This window comes from Mesocricetus auratus, unplaced genomic scaffold (genome assembly GCF_017639785.1).
Source record: "Mesocricetus auratus isolate SY011 unplaced genomic scaffold, BCM_Maur_2.0 Super-Scaffold_100010, whole genome shotgun sequence".
Classification (NCBI taxonomy): Eukaryota; Metazoa; Chordata; class Mammalia; order Rodentia; family Cricetidae; genus Mesocricetus; species Mesocricetus auratus.
In genome coordinates this window covers 47,301,046-47,324,202 of record NW_024429194.1, presented here as the reverse complement: position 1 = coordinate 47,324,202, position 23,157 = coordinate 47,301,046, and the positions used below count along the sequence as shown (strand labels likewise).

The window sequence follows — 23,157 nt, the reverse complement described above, 5'->3', positions numbered from 1 at the left end:
GCATCATGGTTGGAATGGGTGAGGCCGAGCTCGCTGAGGTGCTCGCTAGGGCGACAGCAGTAGGGAGCTCCCCCCACACCGCCCGTCTCCCAAACTTTGTCCACCTGCCCTTTTCAGAGGAGAAGCTGTCAAAATCCCGAGTTCGTGGTTAAGGAATCATCCTTAAATCACTTTGTATAATGGTGCGTCCAGTATGCCTGAAATACCGGCACTGGGGACGTGGCGCACCCTGGGCTACATCAAATCCTGTCTCTACCCGCCCTCCACGTGTGCACAGTTTGATGGATTTGTGGAGAAGCGGAAAGGTAGTGAACGGCCTCAGGTAGATTACTGGCGATGCGAATGGCCCTTGGAAGTGCCCTGTTCAGAGCTAGTGAATGGGTTAGACCCATACCGAAAACAAGTACCTGGACTCATGAGAAACAAAACCCTGACATGAAGAAGGTGAGAGAACAGTGTCCTAGCAAGCTACACCCATGTGGTGGAGCGGATGTAAAACCAGACAGGGAGAGGAGACGGTGTAAACATCAGAGAGGCCATTTTAAGCACTTTTGGTCAGTGTTCTGCTGGAGGGATTCAATAGATAAGTGGTAATTTTAGTTTTAAGAATGGGAATGACGTCTCCGGCCTATAATCCTAGCACTTGGGAGGTAGAGGCAGGAGAGTCTGAAGGTTTTCCTTCAGTATGGAGCCGAGGCTAGCCTGGATCACATGAGACATTGTCTGAAATTTTATATGCTAGAAATGTTGGGGTTCCTTTAATAATAAGCAGGAGAAAATGTCTTGAGTTCATTCCATTTACATAAATGCAAATCTCTGAGTCAAGGAATTTTCAAATTTAAAAGAGTACTTTGAGAGCTGGGCATACAGCTACTCAGGGAGTGAGATCCCACTTCAGAAAAACAACCCTAATTTTAGACGTTAAGTTTTACAGGAATCATACTGGCTACTGTCTTAAGGATGGACCATAATTATGGGGCTGAGGCAAGGGTAGGAACAGAGAGTAGTTGGAAAGATTCTACAATATTTTGGTGAGAGATGGTGTTGGCTTGGATGCCAGGTGGAGTTGGACATTGGTAGCAACTACAACTTGGCAAATATAAAGGCAGTGAGACTGAATATAAAATGTGAGCTTAAGAGACCTGGAAGAAAAACACCATTGTGTGTGTGTGTGTGTGTGTGTGTGTGTGTGTGTGTTTGGGGGTGTTGGTAGATGTAAGAATGGATATGACCCCAGGGGAAGTGAGGATTTTGTGTAGCTCTTTATTTTGGTGCGAGTTAGTGGGATTTCACAGGGATCAGAAGTTTGGTGTGATTAAGCCAGGTTTGAGATGTCTGGTAAGACATCCATGTGGAGATGTGGAGACACAGACATCCAGTGGGGACAGACAGACATTCAGTGGGGATGTGAGGACAGACAGACATCCAGTGGGGATGTGAGGACAGACAGACATCCAGTGGGGATGTGAGGACAGACAGACATCCAGTGGGGACAGACAGACATCCAGTGGGAATGTGAGGACAGACAGACATCCAGTGGGGAGGTGGGGACAGACAGACATAAAGTACTCAAGTTTTGAGGGATTTGTTTTGTTTTGTTTTTCGAGACAGGGTTTCTCCATAGCTTTGGAGCCTGTCCTGGAACTCCTCTGTAGGCCAGGCTGACCTCAGACTCAGAGATCTGCCTGCCTCTGCCTCCTGAGTGCTGGACTAAAGGTGAACGTCCCCACCGCCTGGCTTCAAGTGTTGAGTTTTAGGTAAAAGATGAGACTGGAGAAGGTTTGTGGACTGCAGTGTCCACAGGGAATCTGTTCTAGTCCCCTGGGGGAATTTAGATAGAGGAGAGAAGAGGCCCAGGGTCTAAGCCCTGAATTCTCCATATAGAGAGGCTGAAGAGAGGAGTTGGGGTAGGGGAAAAGGAATGCAGAGAATCCTGAGAAAGGCAAAGAATAATCAGTTAAGTCAAATGTGCTAAGGAAGCTCAGGCATGAGAACTTAGTAATAATAGTTATTGAAGATGAGCACTTCCAGTGGAATGATGGGCGATGGTACCCTGACTGGAGTGTCTGGTGAGAGGAATGATGGGCGATGGTATCCTGACTGGAGTGTCTGGTCAGTGGAATGATGGGTGATGGTACCCTGACTGGAGTGTCTGGTGAGAGGAATGATGGGCGATGGTATCCTGACTGGAGTGTCTGGTCAGTGGAATGATGGGCGATGGTATCCTGACTGAGTGTCTGGTGAGAGGAATGATGGGCGATGGTATCCTGACTGAGTGTCTGGTCAGTGGAATGATGGGCGATGGTATCCTGACTGAGTGTCTGGTCAGTGGAATGATGGGCGATGGTATCCTGACTGAGTGTCTGGTGAGAGGAATGATGGGCGATGGTATCCTGACTGAGTGTCTGGTGAGAGGAATGATGGGAGGTGACCTGACTGGAGTGTATTGAAAGGTACTTAGGTATGCATCATTCTATAGAGTTTTCCAGCGTAGGGTGCTGGTTGTGTGGAGTGGGAAGTGAGAAGAAGTAATCTTTCTAGACGGGAGAAATTACATCGTGTTTATGAGCTGATGAGGACTGTGAAGTTAGGAGGGAAATTCACCTTGTAAGAAACAGAATTGTTGAAGCTATTTCCTTGAGTAGGTGAGAGGGCATGAATTAGTGCAGGTGTATGTGATACAGAACTATAATTGGGAGCTAGACAGTTCATCCACGGTACTAAAGGGAAGACAGTCTGTGAGGAAGTGAGCCAGAGTGGTGACTCGGAAGTTAATTGTTTTTCATTCAGTACAGTGGCTGCCCCTTACACAACCGCTGTCCCAACCGGCAATTACAACTCCTCAGCTACCAACAGCGATTCGGCTGCGTGGGCACAGCCAGGCGGGAATTCTGTTCTCTGGGCACCGGCTCCATCACAGCCGCTAAAGGAAACTTTATCTAAATCTCTTTCCCTCTATAGAACTCAGGATTCAAAGGTTGAGGTGAAATCCTGCTCGCTCAGAGGCTGAATAGCAGACAGCTAACCTTCTCTCCTTACTCAGGTCTCCCAAAAAGGGGCCGTCCTTCTGTCCTTCTGCTCAGCCTCAGCTAAAGAACTGCTACCCTTGGTTCCTCCCTACCACTTCCGTCAGCTCATTTTTGACTCAACCTCCTCATCACAGGTTAATTTTATTTGATCAAACATATGTAACACTTCTTTGCATTAACAAAGACAGCAGAAACAAACGTAACACACCATTACACAGTCAATGTTCCACAATGGTTAATAGCACTCGCTGCTCTTGCGGCTGACCCGGGGTCAGTTTCCAGCACGCACATGGGGTGGGGGTGGGGCATAATTACTTCTAACTCCAGTTCAGGATCTCATGCCCTCTCTTGGCCTCTGAGGGCACTGCATGTATGTGGTGCAAATCCCGACAAGACACACACGTTCATAAAAATAAATTTGAGAAGAAAGAGTGTAAGGAAACAGATGTAGGCAGGTGTCATTAGAAGACTCCCAGTTACCTTTCCCCCCAAAGACGTAGAAGCAGAATTGTTGACGTTGGTAAAGACAGGAAGCTGAAGAGAGGAGTAAAATGATTGCCTATCACCACCCCAGCTGTTCTCGGGCTCTGGCATCTCAGAGTCTGCTTCCAAGTAAAGTGTAGGCACAGAATGGAAGCAGACAGAAAGTACATGGGGGACCACCTGCAGACTTTCTGTTGTTTATTCAAATCTAACAAAATAACAAAGAGCACAAGGGAGGGAGGATTTAAATTCTAACATTTCAGTCGGTGCTCTTCTGGCTTTTAGGCTGAGGCAAGGCAAAACACCACAGGTTGAAGAAGGCCGTTTGCCACTTGGCAGTTGGCAGGCAGAGAGCAATGGGGAGAGAGGAAGAAAGGGGCTGGGAGCATGTGCCTAGTGACTACTGCCCTGTAACAGGCCCCAACTCCTAATAATTCATTCAGCCCTCACAAGTGGTTTGCAGCCCAGCGGCGGTGGTGCATACCTTTAATCCCAGCATGCAGGAGGCAGGGACAGGGAATCTCTGTGAGTTCGAAGCCAGCCTGGGCTACAGAGCGAGTGCCAGGACAGCCTCCAAAACTACACAGAGAAACCCTGTTTCAAAAAGAAAAAAAAAAAAGATTGGTTTGTATCCCCAGTGAAACTGTTGAAAACCTAATTTTTCACTTATGAGTTGTTGTCAGTTGGAGATAACTTTGGTGTTAGGGATGGGAGTCTGTGTCCACTTCTCTTAGCACTGGGACCCCATCTAGCAAAGACTGAGGACCATTCTGGCCTTGTGAGTGTGTCCACCCATCTCTGTGAGTTCATTTGTGCATTGATCCTGCTGTGTTTGAAGGCCTTGTGTTCTTGGTTCCTTCCGTCCCCTCTGGCTCTTACAATCTGTCTGTTTCTTCTTCCATAAGATTCCCTGAACCTGAGAGGAGGGGTTTGATGAAGATAGTCCATTGTTCCAAGGTCTGTCACTCTCTGCACACTGTCCACGCCGTGGGCCTCTGTCATTTGTTCCCATCTACCACAGGAGGAAGCTTCCCTGATGATGGCTCAACAAGGCACTGATCTGACTGGAGCAGAATGTCACCAGGGGTCATTTTAATTTTATGTTCCTTTAGCAGAACAACAGTATTTGGCTTTCCCTAGGTCTCAGGCCTATCTAGTCTCAAGTTCGTGACCTGTGTCAGGCATGGGTTCCACGTCATGGAGTCAGCTCTGTGCTATTTTTGAACTAGCACATTTTGCCCATAGTCATCATTGTAGATGGAAGGATTTGAGGCTGGGTTGGAGTTTAGCTGTCTTTGGTAGCATGCAGAGTACTTTCTAGTACTGTGTACACTAGTCAGTGGGGGTGAAGGCTAGGTGGGCATCAGCTTGACTTCTCCGTGTTCAGGGAGTTGTGTAGGTCTTCAACAACAGGGCCTTAACCATTATTTTGTGGAGAGAAACCAATAGCTTTAGCAACAGCCTGAGTTGTTTGGGGGTTCCTATGGAACCCCCTTGGCCAACAACTCAATTAGATGTAACCCAACCCGGTATTGGCAGCTTCATTTGGTGATGACAGATGTCCAATTGGGGCTCTGTCTTCCCTGTTACTTTGAGATTTCTTTTAAATCCCCTTCACATGTGCATATATTGTGGGAAGCTTCTACTGTATTAGGTTTCTATATGACACCTCAGATGGCCCTTAATTTTAGCTGTTCCTCCAGCTTCTCCCTTCTCCCTCCCCATCCCTGTTTGATTCTCCCATTCCAGTCTCCCCCACCCATCCATAACTATCAATTCCATTTCCCCTTCCTAGAGAGATCCAAACCCCCCTCCCTAGGCCCTTACTCTGTGCCTAATCTCTGTAGTTCTATGGATTGTAGCTTGCTTATTGAAAACTTAACAACTAACATCCACACATAAGTGAATACATACTATTTCTGGGTCTGGGTTACCTCACTCAGGATATTTTTTTTTACAGGCTTCGTCCATTTACCTGCGAATTTCATGATTTCCTATTTTTAATGGCTGAGTAGTATTCCATTGTGTAAATGTAGCTCTTGATCTATTTATCTGTTGGCTGTTTCCAATTCCTAGGTGTTATGAATAGAGCAGCAAAAGAACATGGTTGAGCAATTGTCTCTGTAGTGGTAAAGCTGGATGTTGCGGTAGATGAATTCCCAGCTTCCTGAAGGAACTTCATGTTGATTTCTGTGCAGATCTGTACACCACTTATTCTACATTCTCCCCAGCATAAGCTGTCATTTGTCTTATTGATCTCAGCCATTCTGACAGGCGTAAAATGACATCTCAAGGCAGTTTTGATTAACGTTTTCCTGATGACTAAGAATTTTGAACATTTAAGTATTTCTCAGCCATTTGTGTTTTCTCTTTGGAGAATTCTATGCTATGTAGTATTATTGTCTAGCTTTGAATGAGGTCATCCTTCAGTCTCCTGAATGCTGGGATTGCACATCTGGGCCACCACACTTGACTTTGGTTTATTATTTGACTAGGAAGAGCATATTTATTTTAGAAATGAGTGAATTAGAAGCTAGGCAATGATTTTTTTTTTCTTTGTATAGCCAGGTGGATGGGACCATATTCAGGTTCAGTATAATAGAAACAAGAGGATGTCCCTGATGTGGGGCCTAGGGTATGGTTAAGTGTTTGCTGAGCAAGCATGGTCTCGAGTTCAATCCTCAACACTCACAGGAAGAGCAAGACCCCGTTTTGGCCCCAGTTCAGGGGACAGTTGAATCCTTGGAATTGTCTGGATAGTCAACCTTGTTTAATCAAGGAGCTCCAGATCCTAGTGAGAGACCTTGTTTCAAAAACCAAGGCAGACAGCCTTTGAGAAGACACCAGTGTTGATCTCTGGGCTCTATATACATATGTCTATATCTGAACATACAACTACACACTCCAACACACACACACACACACACAGACACAAGAAAAAGTATATATGATATGGCTAACTATTAGAGCAATTATTAAATTCTTAGAATATTTTTTGAAAAATTGACAGGGAAAGATACGAAATAATTCTTTTCTTGCACCAGGGGCGCATTAGTTTTGTTTCAATGTAGAAATGAGCCCTTGGATTCAGCTGAATTGGAAGGCTGTTGTCTAAGGTCCTGGAGATGTCATGTGTAAACATGTAGGGCTTCTCAGATTTGTGACAGTTCATTACACTAAGCTGTTTGTTTTTCATTCAGGCTTCTCGACAAGCCTCAGGAATTCCGGGGATTGCACCGACTGAAGAAAAGTAAGGTTTTCGTTGTTGCTTGTTTGTTTGTTTGTGTTTTTATCAATAGAGACACCACTTCCTTCTCAGCATGAAAACAAGAAACTGTTCCATGGAGGTTTTTTCCCCCATTTTCCCTTTCTTTTTTGGGGTGGTGGTGCTGGAGTGGAACCCAAGGCCCTGAGCTTGGTAAGCAAGTGTTGTCTTTGAACTTCAGCCTGAGTTCTAAACTTTATTTCTACATCACTCATTTTATTTACATTTACCTGACCTTCTTTACAATCTGGGCGTAAGGCTGTTTGTCATTACTTTCCCCTTTCCCCATCCAGAGAAAGCTGAAAATACGACAGAAACAGGATAGAAAAACAAAACAACCTTTGCAGCTGAATTTAGGGTTTCCTCAGGCTGTGAGCATGCCCATGACTGTCAGGGGATGTGCAGTTCTCTTGGACAATGTCAGATGTTCCTTGTGTTGCTCTTACTTGATTTCCAGGTGTCATGAATTCTCAAAATTCTCCTAAGAATCCATATGATTACCAAATGTAATCACAGAAACAGTGGGATGGTGAGAATAATGAAGTTGGGATTTTTCAATAAATTAAATTAATGAATCTTTCATTTGTTGTCACTGTTAACTCAGCGTCGGCTATGGCCCTTCTGATTTTCCCAAGTTAATTAATTCTTTGATATGTCTGTCTTTTATCAGAGATGGTAACCTTCCAGACATTGTGAACAGTGGAAGCTTGCATGAGTTCCTGGTTAATTTGCATGAAAGATATGGGCCTGTGGCCTCTTTCTGGTTTGGCAGGCGTCTTGTGGTTAGCTTGGGCACTGCTGACGTACTGAAGCAGCACTTCAACCCCAATAAGACTTGTAAGTAATGTTTTCTCCTCAGCTGCTCCTTGCCTTCAGAGAACAAACAAGTGTTATAAAGGAATATTGCTGTTGGGTCAGAATGACTGATGTTGATTGAATGGTCTGTGCTGTGTGTTAGGTGCATACTAAACTCCTGGTTATTTCATTTGGTAAGATGCAACAGTATAAAATTATCTTTAGTTTACAAGTACACACAGTGCAATCCTATTGTAAATTACCTCAGGGTTCTTTTGAAGGATCCTGAGAAAATAGGTCTGGAGTCTGGAAGGGTTAATGTGTCTGAGCAGGTCGGAAAACCCTGAGGGATAATAGTGAGAGAAATAGCTGTGCTGTCTCATAGTGCAATGTAGAACACTAGACTGATTTAAAGATGCACACGGTGGAGCCAAGCAGTAACTACTGACTAGAAGAGCAGACACTGAGGAAAAAACAGCATTTTTATAACAGGAGAAAGGCTGTAGATGTTTCTGAGAAAACTGAGTAGTAATTTAAAAATAAATTACTCCTTGCCTTATTTTTGGTGTCAAAATACATTTCAGAGCTGGGGAGAGGATTCAGTTGGTCAAACACCTAACTAGGCATGCAGACCTCTGCTCGATCCCCAGCAACCACACAGAAAACCAGGTGTGGTGACATGCTCTTGTCATCCCAGAACTGGGGAGGTAGCATTTCCAGGGGCTCACTGGTCAGGCGACCTAGTCAAATCTGTGTGTGTGTGTGTGTGTGTGTGTGTGTTGCTCAGAAGTTAAGAGTACTGGCTGCTCTTCTCAGAGGAACCAGGTTCATTACCAGCACCCACATGGAGGTGCACAGAAGCCTGTAACTCCCATTCTAGAGGATGCTGTGCCCTGTTGTAGCTTCTGCATGCGTGTGGTGTACAGCTGTACATTCAGGCAGAACATCCAGGCCAAAAAAAAAGAAAACTGATCTTTTGAAAAAGTAGCCGGGTCCATGGATGTTTTTGCAGGCATTGGTGAAGCTCGGTGGAATTTTGCCTGTTTTCACTGACCCTGGAACTGTTGAGATTTATAAAAGACTGTTAATAGTGCTCTGGGAAGATGGCCTTGCTCTCTGCTCTCTCTCCTACCTCACTGACCTCTGTTTTCTTGTTGAATATTTTCCTTTTAAATATTATTTTAATATAGAAACACTGAATCTGTCTGTTTCAGCGGACCCATTTGAAACCATGTTGAAGTCATTACTAGGGTATCAGTCTGGTGGCGGGAGTGTGAGTGAAGACCACATGAGGAGGAAACTGTATGGAAATGCCGTGACGGCTGCTTTGCAGAGTAACTTTCCTCTCCTGGTAAAGGTAAGGTGGTAAGTGCTTGGTTTGCAGTGTAGACAATGGTGTTTCCAGAGTGTAGACAACAGTGTGTCCCAGGTGGTAAGCACTTTGTCTGCAGTGTAGACAATGGTGTTTACAGAGTGTAGACAATGGTGTGCACATTTGTCCCAGGTGGTAAGTGCTTGGTCTGGTGTTATGCAGTGTAGACAATGGTGTGTACAGTGTCTGTATCAGTAAGCCTTATGTCTGCCTCTCTTCTAAGCTACTTTTTAAAGATTGCATTATTATTAGTAGTGGTAATTATAGGTAGGTGCGCATGTGTGCTGGCACTGGGTGACTTGACTAGTCTAACTAGCTACCTGACTTCAGGGAATCCTTGTCTCTGCCTCCTGAGTGCTGGGATTAAAGGTGGGCCACCATTGATGTGGGGCTGGGGTTCCCACTGTAGTCTCATACTCTATCCACTGAGCCATCTTCACGGCCCCTCAGGTCCCTCTTAGGCCAGTGTTGCCTAAGCATGACCTGAGCACACATGACATGGAACTCTTGTTGAGAGTGCAGATTACTGGGCCTCTGCTTGGACATGCTGAGTTGGTGGGAGGGGAGCCCAGCTTCTTTAGGAAGTTGTGCGGGTGATTTACAGTCTTGAATATGATGACGATGACAACACATATCCATACTGTAGTAGTCCATTTTAGTTGCTGGGGGAAAGTACCTGTCTGTGTTGGCTGGCTCCCCTGCTCAGCAGCCAGTGGCACGACAGAAGCATGGTGGGAAGCTGTGAAGGAGAGCTGCCAGCCTAAGATAGCCAGAAAACAGAGGTGAGAAGGGTGGGACGGGACAGATGTACCTTCACAATCCTAGTGGCCAGCTTCCTCTGATCATCCTGACCTGGTAGTCCATGAATTTCAACTTATCGGTGGATTAGCTCATTAATAAATGTAGTGCTTCGTGATCTAGTCTCAATAGTGCACAACACATGAACCTTCTGGGGGGACATGTCATTCTGAAGCCTGAACAAACCATTTCCTTTTTGTCCCGAAAGGTTCTTGGCTGAACTGTGTGTGTTACTGGGCAGCTTTCTGTCCTTACCCACCACCACTGGCCATTCCAACTCCTGTGTTTGTCGCAGATGTTCGTGCTTCCGGCTTTGCTGAGTCCCTGACATGGCACCTCCCCCTTTCTCATGCCTTCTGCAAACCTCTCCAACTCAGTGCTTTTTCTTTCTCTTGATCTAAGTAAGTTTCCTTTCTCTTCCCTTCTCCCGACCTTTGCAGTACTGGTAATAAGTGTTCTATTGCCTAGCCCTAAGAATTCTTTCTTCCATCCAAAGCTAATCTACTCACCTTTGACCTGTTAAAATAATTTAGTTTATCAAAGTAATGTGTCATAGTTATTGAAAAGATGGAAACTAGCTGTATAAACAAGTCACAATTTCACCATGTATAATATGTATATTAGTATATATTATTGATGGAGTTTGATGCTAGTCTAGGCAGTTTATGGAAGCCCTGTCTTAGAAAAATGGACGAGTCATAAGACAATAGTGGGGTTAAGTGATCAGTCAGCAAGGAAGTGCTGAACGCTCTGTGAGAGCTTCATCTTTTACCAGCAGCTTCTTCACCGTCAGGCGCAACAGCGCCATTTGCCAGAGTTGCAGCCTTAAAGCAGGTCACAGGCTTCACGTCACCACAGTAAACCATTTGGCTTGTGTGGTCTGATGACTGAACCTTCTTGACTTCACCCTCTGCACTCCGGCGCCTCCCTGTCCTGACCCTGGTATGAATCTCCACTTGAATTCTGTGAGTGTCCCTTCTCTTTTTTGTGCGCCTGTGCTACTTTTTCCAAGCCTTTTGGAAATTTGTTCTGATGAAACAAATTCTTCCAGATTTTAGAATATCAGAATTCACTTAACTGATAGAATTGTACAAATATTAATAGCCAGACATTTTGAGTTAATTGGTTATATTAACTTACTCCTTGATAGTTTTATAGGTAGATACTATTTCTCCTTTTTAAAGATGAAGAGACCAAGTAGTGTGCCCAAGATCATACAACAATAGATCGTGGGAAAAGGTTTGTCATCGGGCAGTCTGGTGTCAAACTGACGTCTTACCCATAAGGCTATCTTGCCTCTTTATAGCTTGGTCCTCCCCTCATGTAATTTTGCTTGGATAATTTTATTGTACTCTTTAGTACTATTATCATCCTAATGCAAGGCAGAATTAAAAGTCACTGCTTTGAAATATTAATAATTGCCGAGTGTTGTTGTACACACACCTTGAATCCCAGCACTCAGAAGGCAGAGGCAGGTGAACCTCTGAGTTCGAGACCAGCATGGTCTATCGAGTGAGTTCCACAACAGTCAGGACTATATAATGAGACCATGTATTGGGAAAAAGAAAAATCCAGAACCAAACAAAACAAAATATTAGTAATTTCATAATAATTATTAAGTACTTGCTTATTTTTTTGAAAGAAATTGTGTATTTTTTCTGAACAGCTCACTTACATTCCAGAATCTCATCTACTGAAGCTGCAGCATGGTGGTGCATGCAGTCCTTGCACTGGGGAGGCTGAGGCATGGTGGTGCATGCAGTCCTCACACTGGGGCGGCTGAGGCATGGTGGTGCATGCAGTCCTCACACTCAGGAGACTGAGGCATGGTGGTGCATGCATTCCTCACACTGGGGAGGCTGAGGCATGGTGGTGCATGCAGTCCTTGCACTGGGGAGGCTGAGGCATGGTGGTGCATGCAGTCCTCACACTCAGGAGACTGAGGCATGGTGGTGCATGCAGTCCTTGCACTGGGGAGGCTGAGGCATGGTGGTACATGCAGTCCTTGCACTGGGGAGGCTGAGGCATGGTGGTGCATGCATTTCTCACACTGGGGAGGCTGAGGCATGGTGGTGCATACAGTCCTCACACTCAGGAGGCTGAGGCATGGTGGTGCATGCAGTCCTTGCACTGGGGAGGCTGAGGCATGGTGGTGCGTGCAGTCCTTGCACTGGGGAGGCTGAGGCATGGTGGTGCATGCAGTCCTCACACTCAGGAGGCTGAGGCATGGTGGTGCATGCAATCCTTGCACTGGGGAGGCTGAGGCATGGTGGTGCATGCAGTCCTCACACTCAGGAGGCTGCGGCATGGTGGTGCATGCATTCCTCACACTGGGGAAGCTGGGGCATGGTGGTGCATGCAGTCCTTGTACTCAGGAGGCTGAGGCATGGTGGTGCATGCAGTCCTTGTACTCAGGAGGCTGAGGCATGGTGGTGCATGCAGTCCTTGTACTCAGGAGGCTGGGGCATGGTGGTGCATGCAGTCCTTGCACTGGGGAGGCTGGGGCATGGTGGTGCATGCAGTCCTCACACTGGGGAGGCTGGGGCATGGTGGTGCATGCAGTCCTCACACTGGGGAGGCTGGGGCATGGTGGTGCATGCAGTCCTCACACTGGGGCGGCTGAAGCATGGTGGTGCATGCAGTCCTTGCACTGGGGAGGCTGGGGCATGGTGGTGCATGCAGTCCTCACACTGGGGAGGCTGAGGCATGGTGGTGCATGCAGTCCTCGCATTGGGGAGGCTGAGGCATGGTGGTGCGTGCAGTCCTCGCACTGGGGAGGCTGCGGCAGGAAGGTTGGGCATTTGAGGTTATTCTGGGCTATATGTGGGAGTATGTTTCTTTTTCTTTTTAAGACAGGGTTTCTCTATATAGCTCTAGCTATCCTGGAACTTGTTATGTAGACTAGGCTGACTTCAAACCATGTCTGGTTGAGACTGTTTCAACAAATAAATAAACAAATTGAATCCTATCTGTTAAATTATAATCCTGCCTCCAGGTATAGTTTAAGGTTAATTTTTCTGCCATGCAGTATTATGTTAGTTATAATTACCATACATACTTTACTTTGATTATTTTGAGAATGTCTCTAAGCTGTTGTGTCCTTAGAGGATGCATGATAATATTGATTGCACATGTTTCTGAGTTTTGACACTTTATACAACATATACATGTGATTTACTTATGTGAGGATAGCTCGTAATAGAATATTGCAGCACAGAGGTTATCCTGTGACTTGATCACTGGAATCAATTGAGAACTGTCATTCTTGTTAGTGTACATTGATCACATATTACAGATTTTGAGGACAGACTTAAAAGATGTCTTTTAGGCCGGGCGATGGTGGCACATGCCTTTAATCCCAGCACTCGGGAGGCAGAGGCAAGCAGATCGCTTTGAGTTCGAGGCCAGGCTGGACTGAAAGCCTCCAAAACAATACAGAGAAACCCTGTCTCGTAAAACAAAACAAACAAAAAAAAAAGATGTCATTTAGGAAAAGAAAACATTTGTTTTATATTTGGACATTTCTTCTCATACTAAGTCAGCATATAATACTGGAATTATCAAATGAAGCTTACTAGAATTCTCACAGGAGACAGCCAGAATTCACACATGGAAAGGGATTCATATACTATAGCAGGTGATCTAGTTATGCCTAAAGAACAGAAAAAAATACTATACTGGTGAGTCATTTGTAATATGTGCATTATTTTGTAGAGTCTTACAAAACAGATGAGTAAGACATCTGTTCTCAATCTGTGGGTCATGACCTCTTTGGAGGGCCAAATGACCCTTTCACAGGGTTGCCTAAGACTATCCTACATATCAAATATTTATGTTACAATTCATAACAGTAGCAAAATTACAGTTCTGAAGTAGCAATGAAAATATTTTATGCTTGGGGTCACTACACATGAGGAGGTTGAGAACCGCTGGGTTAAGGCAAGCATGGACAGATCACAGCCCAGTCTGTGTTTATGTGACTTCAAGAACATAGTTTACTGGCTTGGCTCAACATTAGACTCTTAACTGTGTAGTCACTCTGGGTTTCATGTAAAAACTGGCCATGTGACAGAGCTCTTTTACAACCTGAAGAAAAAATGAATCCCAATAGAAAATGTTGAAGGAATGAGGATGCATATGTGGAGGAACACCTCAATGGCCAATAATGAGAAGCGGTTTAAGTCAAATGAAGCAATGTTGAGATTTGTTTTTTTGTGGGCTTCTTTTTTTTTTTGACTGAGAAGTTTTGAAATTACAGTACGTAATGCTATCAAAGACTTGAGGCTCGGAATTATGACACTGCTGAGGAATGTGTTGGTACATGGCTTCCAGAGGCAGCATAGCATAGAGGCTTAAGACATTACCTCTTCATCAAGATATTCCATGTCTCACAGAAGCCTAATGCATTCAGGGGTGTATTTGAAGATTACCTTTAACCACTTTATTGTAGGAGAAATTGAAAGGGTCTTAAATGTTCAGCAACAGACTAACTAAATAATAGCAAATCTATATAATAGATTAGAATTAAGAAAGGTAGCAGGGGTATTTGTTTATTTAGTGACCTGGGTAGCTGATGGTATAGGTCTGAGGCTGTAACTGGTGAGGTAAGCCAGTGACCCCCATTTCTCTAAGTTTTTTTTATTTGTGAGTGTGTGTGTCAGAGAGAGAGAGAGAGAGACAGACAGACAGACAGACAGACAGACAGACAGACAGACAGAGAGGATGACTTGAGGGAACTCTATTGTGTGAGTCCCCAGGATCAAATTCAGTTGTGCTTCCAAGTGCCTTTATCTGATGAGGCATAGACCATTGTCCTGTCATTTTTCTTGGTTGTCATTTCTACAAGTTTTTGTCAGTGAGTCTAAGCAGAGGGCAAAGGTTTACAATTAATCAAATAGAGAAAGCTTAATGTCAAAATTATAATGGACTGGAGTAGTAGGAGTGACTGGTCAGAACAAAGACTCTGAAGCCTGTGGAACAGCAGAGAAGTGAGCAGTCACCAGCTCTGGGGATGCTCGGGTTCCCGGAGTCTCTTCCCTGGAGCCATCCAGGCCCTGTGGGTGGCAAAAAAGACTGTGACCCACACCAGTGGTGCCTCCCCTGGGCCTTCCTTTCTGAACATTTCCCTCTAGTATCTTCTGCTGTTAGTTGTACAGCATGCCGCCGAGCGAGGGAAAATGCGTGAATTGATGGGAGCCGTAAGAAGATAACTGGCACGGGGCTTTCAGCTTTATCGGCATTTCCCCCGAGTCACCTGCCCTCGCATGCTATTTAATTCTTTCTTTCTCCCTCCCCAGAGCACGGCTCTCCCAGCCAGCTGCAGCCTCCACCTGCTTTCAAATACTCGCTCTCAGCTGTAGTTAGGGGCTTCTCTTTAGTTCTTCCCTCTGTGGTCTCTGGGTCAAGACGGTGTTCCTCATCTATGCTGCTGCTCTTGGGAGTGGTAAACTGTTACTTTACGGGCTGCCATATTTGACCTGCTTATGTTTTGTTGAAAAAATTGACATCTGTCTTCATGAGGGAAATTGGTGTAAATGTTTTTTTTTCTTAATTATACTTCTGTCAGATTTTGGTATCAAGGTTCTTGTAGCTTCATGAAACTAAGAAGAAAGCCCCATCACCCCCTCTCCAGGCTATGCCTGGCATTCTTCTACTGCTTTTAGCTATTCCAGGGGAAGGTAGTGTGTCTAACATGATTTTAATTTTCATTTCCTTAGTAATGAATGAGGCTGGTCATCTGTTATATGTGTGTTTATACAGTGTGCTGTTTTTATTTATTGTCTTGTGTAATACACATTTGTTTTTCTGTCAGTCAGGATAAACACATATATAAACAAAGTACAAAACTTTTCTTTTGGCAGAAGTAAAAGTAATCTATACAGATTAAAATGCCTTACTTTAGCCCAGTAAATGGTTTTGACTCTGTTAAGAAAAATTACTGTCCAAAAGCATTTTTCCAGCTCATTACCCATTTCCAGAATAACTTTCCCCAGATTAAAAATCCTACTATAAAAAGATTTCATTAGCATATGGCTTTATGAAATAACTTCTGAATTTTTTATTTTTATTTTAAAAGCTTCCTAAGTTTTAAGTAAACTGTTAGAAAAATGTTTCTCTTCACTCAAAAGTGTATATTCTCTGGGGATAGGACATACATAACTTTTTGAATGAAGAACAAATTTTACAAATTAACACACACACACACACACACACCATTTTAAAAGGAAGTTTTTCCAAAGCAGGTGACATTATTTTTTCTTCTTCTATTTTTTTTATTTAACTTTAGTTTTTGGAGACAGGGTTTCTCTGTGTAGCTTTGGAACCTGTCCTGGAACTCACTCTATAGTACAGGCTGGCCTCAAATTCACAGAGATCCGCCTGCCTCTGCCTCCTGTGTGCTGGGATTAAAGGCGTGTGCCACCAACGCCCGCCTCTCTTCTTTCTATAACTTCTGAGTTATTGATGAGATCTTTTTTAGATTATTTATGAAAGCTTAGTTTGCATGTATGTCTGGGATCTGTGTGCTGACTGGTGTCCTGGAAGGTCAGAAGAGGGCATCAGGTCCCCAGGAACAGGAGATGTGGCTGGTTGTGAGCCATGTGGGTGCTGGGAATTGAACCTGGATCTTCTGCAAGAACAAGTGCTCTCACCGACAGAGTCCTCTCTCCAACTCCTTGATGGGATCTTTTAGTGTGTTTATTTGCCATCCATATATATGCTTTTGGTGAAATATGAGATCTTTTTGCCCATATTTTACTCCATTTTTTTGTTACTGAGTTCCAAGAGATTTTTGTTTTATTTTGTTGTTATTTTAACACAAGATTTCTCTGCTTAATAGCCCTAGCTGTCCTGGAACTTACTCTGTTGACCAGGTGACTTCATACTCACAGATATCTGCCTGACTCTGCCTTCTGAGCACTGGGATTAAAGGTGTGTACCACCACTACCTGGCCCAAGAGTTCCCAAAACATTGTATGTGCCAGTCCCTCGTGTGATACATGTTTTGCAAAGTTCTTTTCTAACTGTTTTCCTTGGAAAAGCAAATATTTTCAGTATTACTTTTTGATACTTCTCTTTCATAGTTGCCGTCTATTAAAGTCTCAGCCCCTTTCCCTCTCTATAAGCTATCTGTCTTTCTCCTTTGTGTAGCTCTGTGTCCTTTTTCAGTTGTTCCTTGTATACTGTGTGGATAGAGTTAAGGTCTAGTTTTCTTGCATACCTGTTTAGTTGTTTAAAAGATGGTCCCATTGAACTCTCCTGGAACTATTTGTCAAGACTCTATCAGCCATGCTTATTGGGCTGTTTTTCATGCTTGTCTTTTCCTTTGATTGTGCCTGTCGAGTCTGCTGACTCTTCTGACTTTATTTGTTCACTTAGCTCATTGATGGCTGAAGTCCATCTGCTGAAACCCACTGTTGAGTCTGCCTGCTGGAGTTTTGTTTTTAATCCTGTGCCTTTCTGCTCTGAACTCTTATGCAGAGCCCTTTCAAGTGCATTTTTCAGTTGATGGCCATTATTTGTTGAGACTTTATTAGCCTAGTTTCCTCTTGTTCTTTGCCTACAATTTAAGCTAATTGATATAAAAGTTTATTCTTTTTTTCATGTTTTGGGATTTGTTCTTTTGTTTGTTTGTTTGGTTTGGTTTGGGTTTGTTTTTTGGGGGGGGGGGGGTTCAAGACAGGGTTTCTCTGTGGCTTTGGAGGCTGTCCTGGAACTAGTAGCTCTTGTAGACCAGGCTGTTCTCAAACTCACAGAGATCCGCCTGCTTCTGCCCCCCAAGTGCTGGGATTAAAGGCATACACCATCACCACCCAGCTGTTTTTTTCCCTTTTATTGAGAATAGATTATTTTTTACCACGTAATATATCTTGATTATGGTTCCCCTCCCTCTCCCTCCCAGTTCCTCTCTACCTCCCACCCATCTGGATTCATACCCTTTGTGTCTCTCATTAGAAAACAATCTTGTAAGGGATAATAAAATATAACAAAATAAACTCTAATAAGATAAAACAAAATCTATCATATCAGAATTGGCCAAGACAAACAAACAAGGAAAAGAGCTCAAGAGAAAGGCCTATTCTGTAGTCTGCTGCCTGGGCTTCTTCATAGACAGTTTATTGGGTCTTTATTTTCTGTGGATCACCAGACTTTCTTCTTTGTTTGTGTACCTCATCTTTTCTAATTTAAAACTGCACACTTTACATATATATAGGGCAACTCTTGGCATCAGATTCTCCACCTGCCTGGGAGCTCGCATTTGTGGCCTGTGTGATTATTATTCTTTGCTCATTTAGTGTCTTTTCTAAACTCTCTTTGTGGAGTCTGTTCTTTGTCATGTGTGGCTGCTGAACTATCTCTTCCCATAGCTTAGTGCCCAGGGAAGGTGCTGATGTTCTCCCACCAAGCTTGAGTGTTGGGAGTGCCCTTTAACACTTACCCAGGCTCTTCATATCCAACCTTAGCTTGTATTTCCTGCTTGTACAGATGTTGATGCTTGCCAGATGTGGTCTTTCTGAGCATGTGGTCTACCTGTGGACATGCACACAAATAGACGCCCTGGTTTAGTAAGTAACGGTCTCTTAGGAGCATGTGTTCTGGACTCCTAGCCCATGCAGGCTCTACCCTTGTTTGCCCCTCAGTAGCAGTGGGGCTTGAGTCAGACAGCTCCAGGGTCCTGCCTCTCAGACTCACACCCTGGACAGAGCAGAGCAGGCCTGCTGAGATTTCAGCATGCAGTGTAAACTTAGAAATGCTTTCTAGCACTCTCCATTTAATATTTCTAGAGCATTCAAATCCTTAGGCAGGGAGAGAGACTGCTATCTGTGGAGTATTTTATTTGGGACATGAAATTCATGTTTCTGTCCTGTGGTGCTGGGGTTTGAACCCAGGACCTGGTGCATGTTGGGCGTGTGACAACCACCCAGCTACACCATCAGCCTGAGAGTCATTTTGAATTGCATAGTATATTATCAAAGTTCTTATAAGAAATGTTAACTGGCTCTATGGACTAGTCTTGACACTTTGGAACTCTTAAGGTCTCCCTTTTACTAGGTTTAAGATTTTTCCATCTTGAATTTTAGCTTATATTTTCTGTGTTCATTGTTGTGGCCATTCTGCCTTATTTTAGAAATTAGTCCTTTTATTGATGCTAAGGCCAAAGCACTGAAGATGTAGTCACAGGTCAAGACACAGCCTGAAATACCTTGAGTGTTTAATTTGATTACATAGTTGTATATAAGACATGTGTTGTCTTACCAAATCCCTCTTAGAATTCAGGGAAAGAAAAAGTCAAGAGTTATCTGTCTGTTCTTTTCAGCTTTCAGAAGAATTGTTGGATAAATGGCTGTCCTATCCAGAGACCCAGCATGTACCTCTGAGCCAGCATGTGCTTGGTTTTGCTTTGAAGTCTGTCACACGGATGACACTGGGTAGCACGTTTGAAGAGGAACAGGAAGTCATCCACTTCCAAAAGATTCATGGCACTGTGAGTCAAGAACAACATTTAAAATATTCTTTCATCATATTGCATAGTTGAATGCTGACTTTACCTCTCAAGGAGGGTGTGTGTGTGTGTGTGTGTGTATGTGTGTATTATGTTTGTATGAATGTTTGTACACATATGCCCATGTATGTGATCACCTGAGATTAATATTTGGTATCTTCCTTTTATCTATCCCATCTTAGTATTTAACCCTGAGCCCAGAGCTCATAATGAGAGTGACTTAGTAGGAGCTTCAGGGAGCCTCCAGCACAGGGTTTTAAGTGTGTTTCAACATGCCTGGCTTTTATGTAGACTCAGAACTCTGGATCTCAAGCTTGCACAGCAGGCATGTTACCAACTGAGCCATCTGCCCAGCTGTGTGTCTCTCAAGAAGATGTAAGCATTTCTGTTTTGACCTAAAAAGAACAGTGGAAGTTGAGATGAGATGACCAAAAGCAAGTTGGGGAGGAAAGGGTTTATTCGGCTCACACTTCAACATTATAGTCCCTCACTGAAGGAAGTCAGGCCAGGAACTCAAACAGGGCAGAAACCTGGAGGCAGGAGCTGTTGCAGACGCCATGGAAGGAACACTGCTTACTGGCTTGCTCCTCATGACTTGCTCAGCCTGCTTTCTTATAGAAGCCCAGGGATGGCAACACCGCAATGGACTGAGACCTCCTACATTGATCACTAACTAATGAAATGCCTTACAGATGAATTATATAGACATATTTTCTCAGCTGAGGTTCCCTCCTCTCTGATGACTCTAGCTTGTGTCACATTGACATAAAACCAGCCAGGACACCCACTTAAAATTTTATTTTATCTATTTATATCATTAGTGTATGCACATGCATGTGCAGGTGATGCATTTGTGCATTCATGGAGCCTAGAAGAGGGCATTGGAGTTACAGGGATTTCGCCTGGTCCTCATGATGGTGTCTCTAGCAGTCTTAGCCAACCACTGGACCTTTTCTCCAGTCCTCTACTTTCTCGTGTGGGTTCTGGAAATCAGGCTTAGCTCCTCATACTTATAAGGCAAGTGGTTTATTAACTGAGCGGTCTCCACTTTTACATCCAAACACTCTTGCAGTTGTTTGTTTTTTTGTTGTTGTTGCTGTTGTTTTCTTTCTCTCTTTACTCTTTGTGGACCTGCCACTCAGATCCCAAATAAATACATGGAGATTTATTCTTTCTTATGAATGCCTGGCCTTAGCTTGGCTTATTTCTAGTTAGCTTTTCTTAAATTATCATGTCTACCTTTTGACTCTGGGCATTTACCTTTGTTTCTGTATATCTTTTCTTTCCTTCTTATTCTGTGTCTGGCTGTGTGACTGTGTGGCGGGCCCCTGGCATCCTCCTCTCTTTTTCTTTATCTCACTCCCCCCTTCTCTTTTTTCTCCCTTTATTTATTTTCTCTGCCTGCCAGTTCTGCCTATCCTTTCTCCTGCCTTACTGTTGGCTATTCAGCTCTTTATTAGACCAATCAGGTGTTTTAGGCAAGCAAAATAGCACAGCTTCACAGAGTTAAACAAATGCAACATAAAAGAATGTAACACACCTTTGTATCATAGCATAAACAAATGTAACATATCTTCAACTAATATTCCACAACACACTCTAAAATGTACACCTTAATAATTTTTGCTTTTTGAGACAGGGTGTAGCCCTGACTGGCCTCAAACTGAGAAGTTTCCTGCCTTTGCCTCCTGAGAGCTAGAATTAAAAGCATGAGCCACTATTCCTGGCTTACTTGGTTTACAATTATTTTAAGATGAGTATTAGAAACACTTGATTAAACTCTGTTATTTTTTAAATATTCACCCATTCATTAGTGTGTTTTTTCTTACTTTTTTCCAGATGTTTTGAATTGTTAATTAAAGATTTGTTTCTTGTCTAATGACCCAGTTTTGAAAGATTAGAAGCTATTTTTCTGCTTATTGTCTTCAAATTTTAGACTAAATTTCAGTATTTCCTTGGCCTCAGCCAGTGTTTATCAATATCTCAAGTGAAATAATTGATAATTACCTATGGTTTATTTAATTCCTTCATGTCTGAAGGGATTACATGTATATGTAATGAAAGACATGCACACTCACTCTGCTGCTAAGCCCGTTTTGGTCTCTGTTTCATCTACTTCCTCCTCTTTTTCTTGTTTTTGGGGTGGGCTTGGGGATGGAGTACACATGGCAAGGGTCTCATGTAGCCCAGGTTGTTTCCTATGTACCTCTTGATGACCTTGAACTCCTGATCCTCCTTCCTCCATTTCCCAAGTGCTGGGGTTAGAGGCATGGCTCACCACATTCAGATGTAGTTCATGCTGGGGTCCAGTCCAAGTTCGGGAGATTACAGGCAAGTGCTCCACCACCCACGGTGCGTCCTTTACCCTGTGTGCTTCTTTCAAGAAAGGAAACTTTTCAGTGGTGGGCACTTGGGAGGCAGAGGCAGGTGAATCTCTGTGAGTTCGAGGCCAGCCTGGTCTACAGAGTGAGTTCCAGGATAACCAGGGCTACATAGATAAACCCTGTCTCAAAAAAGAAAAGAAAAAAGAAAGGAAAGGAAACATTTCATATGCCCTCTGAAATTAGTTTGAAAGTGCCTTGATTGAAATCATTAACAAAAAGAAATCTGAGTTCTGTTCTCAGGAACTGTGCGTCACGTGATTGGGACAGCCAGCCAAAAAGTGCTCAGATCGATAGCGCTCAGATCGATGGAGTGCTTAACAGTGTTCGTCACTCAGCTTCCTTCGTGTAGGAGATCCGTACACTACGTAGTACTTACGTGGCTTCCTGTTTTTAGGTTTGGTCTGAGATTGGAAAAGGCTTTCTAGATGGGTCACTTGATAAAAATGCCACTCGGAAAAAACAGTATCAAAACGGTAAGTTTAGACACTCTTAATTCACTAGTTTTGCATGGTAGGCTGGTATTCTACTGATGATCCAGATTCCCAGGTTTAATAAGGTTTCAAAGATACGTGCCCCGATTTTAGTAGTTTTATCTTCGATTGGAGAGATTATTGGTCATTTATATTTTCTCTATGCTTTTTCCTTCTACATTTCACTCAGCGATAGTTTTTCTTCAGTGAAAGATAAGCAGTAAGTAGACACTGACACTGCACAGTGCACACTCCGTACATGACTTGTGGAAGGCATGAGGGGACACTAGGAAGCCCTTCAATGATGTGTGTTATGGATGATAAACATGGGGGAAATTCTCTAAAAGAAGAAAACATTTGTGAAGTTGTGTTTTTTAATTTAATTTTATTTGTTGTGTATATGTGTTTTGCCTGCATGTGCATTTGTGTACCACTTGCATGACTGGTGCACACAGAGGCCAGGAGCAGGTGTCAGATCCTCTGGAACTGTAATTGCAGACAGTTATGAGCCTCTGTGTGTGTGTGTGTGTGTGTGTGTGTGTGTGTGTGTGTGTGTGTGTGTGTGTGTGTGTTGGGAATGAAACCCAGGACCTCTAGGAGGGATGAGCAAAGGATTCAAGACCGTGCTGGAGAACCCTACAGAAACAGCTGACCTGACCTAGAGAGAGTTCAGGGACCCCAGTTGTAAAGCTGGAGAACCAGCATTGAACCAAACCAAGCCCTCTGAATGTGGGTGCCAGCTAGGAGACCAAGGCAGTCTATGGGATCTCTAACAGTGGAGTCAGTGTTTATCCCTAGAGCACAAATGGACTTTGGGAGCCCATTCCCTATGGAGGGATACTATTTCAGCCCAGATACACAGAGGAGGGCCTAGGCCCTTCCCCAAATGATGTGACAGACTTTGATGATTCCCCCACGGAAGGCCTCACTATCCTTGGGGATTGGGTGGGGGATGGGTTGGGGGATTGGTGGGGGGGTATGGTGGGAGTTGATATGTAGAATAAGATTGTTTCTAAATAAAAAAAATGAGGTGCTAGACCATCAAAATGGCTTGGTAGG

General features: G+C 43.8%; 1 protein-coding gene across 2 annotated transcripts in view; it reads left to right on the top strand.

Moving 5' to 3' along the window:
* LOC101844281 (cytochrome P450 20A1) overlaps window positions 1-23,157 on the top strand; it is a 39,261-nt gene that overhangs the window by 468 nt on the left and 15,636 nt on the right. Inside the window, exons 2-6 of one of the 2 annotated variants that reach the window (XM_040753507.1) lie at window positions 6,713-6,762; window positions 7,448-7,614; window positions 8,787-8,929; window positions 19,059-19,226; window positions 22,023-22,101. In XM_040753507.1, coding sequence (XP_040609441.1) covers window positions 6,713-6,762; window positions 7,448-7,614; window positions 8,787-8,929; window positions 19,059-19,226; window positions 22,023-22,101 — 607 coding nt within the window. Of the gene's footprint in view, window positions 1-6,712; window positions 6,763-6,812; window positions 6,931-7,447; window positions 7,615-8,786; window positions 8,930-19,058; window positions 19,227-22,022; window positions 22,102-23,157 lie in introns of those variants that run through there. The other variant, XM_040753508.1, reaches the window with a different exon arrangement.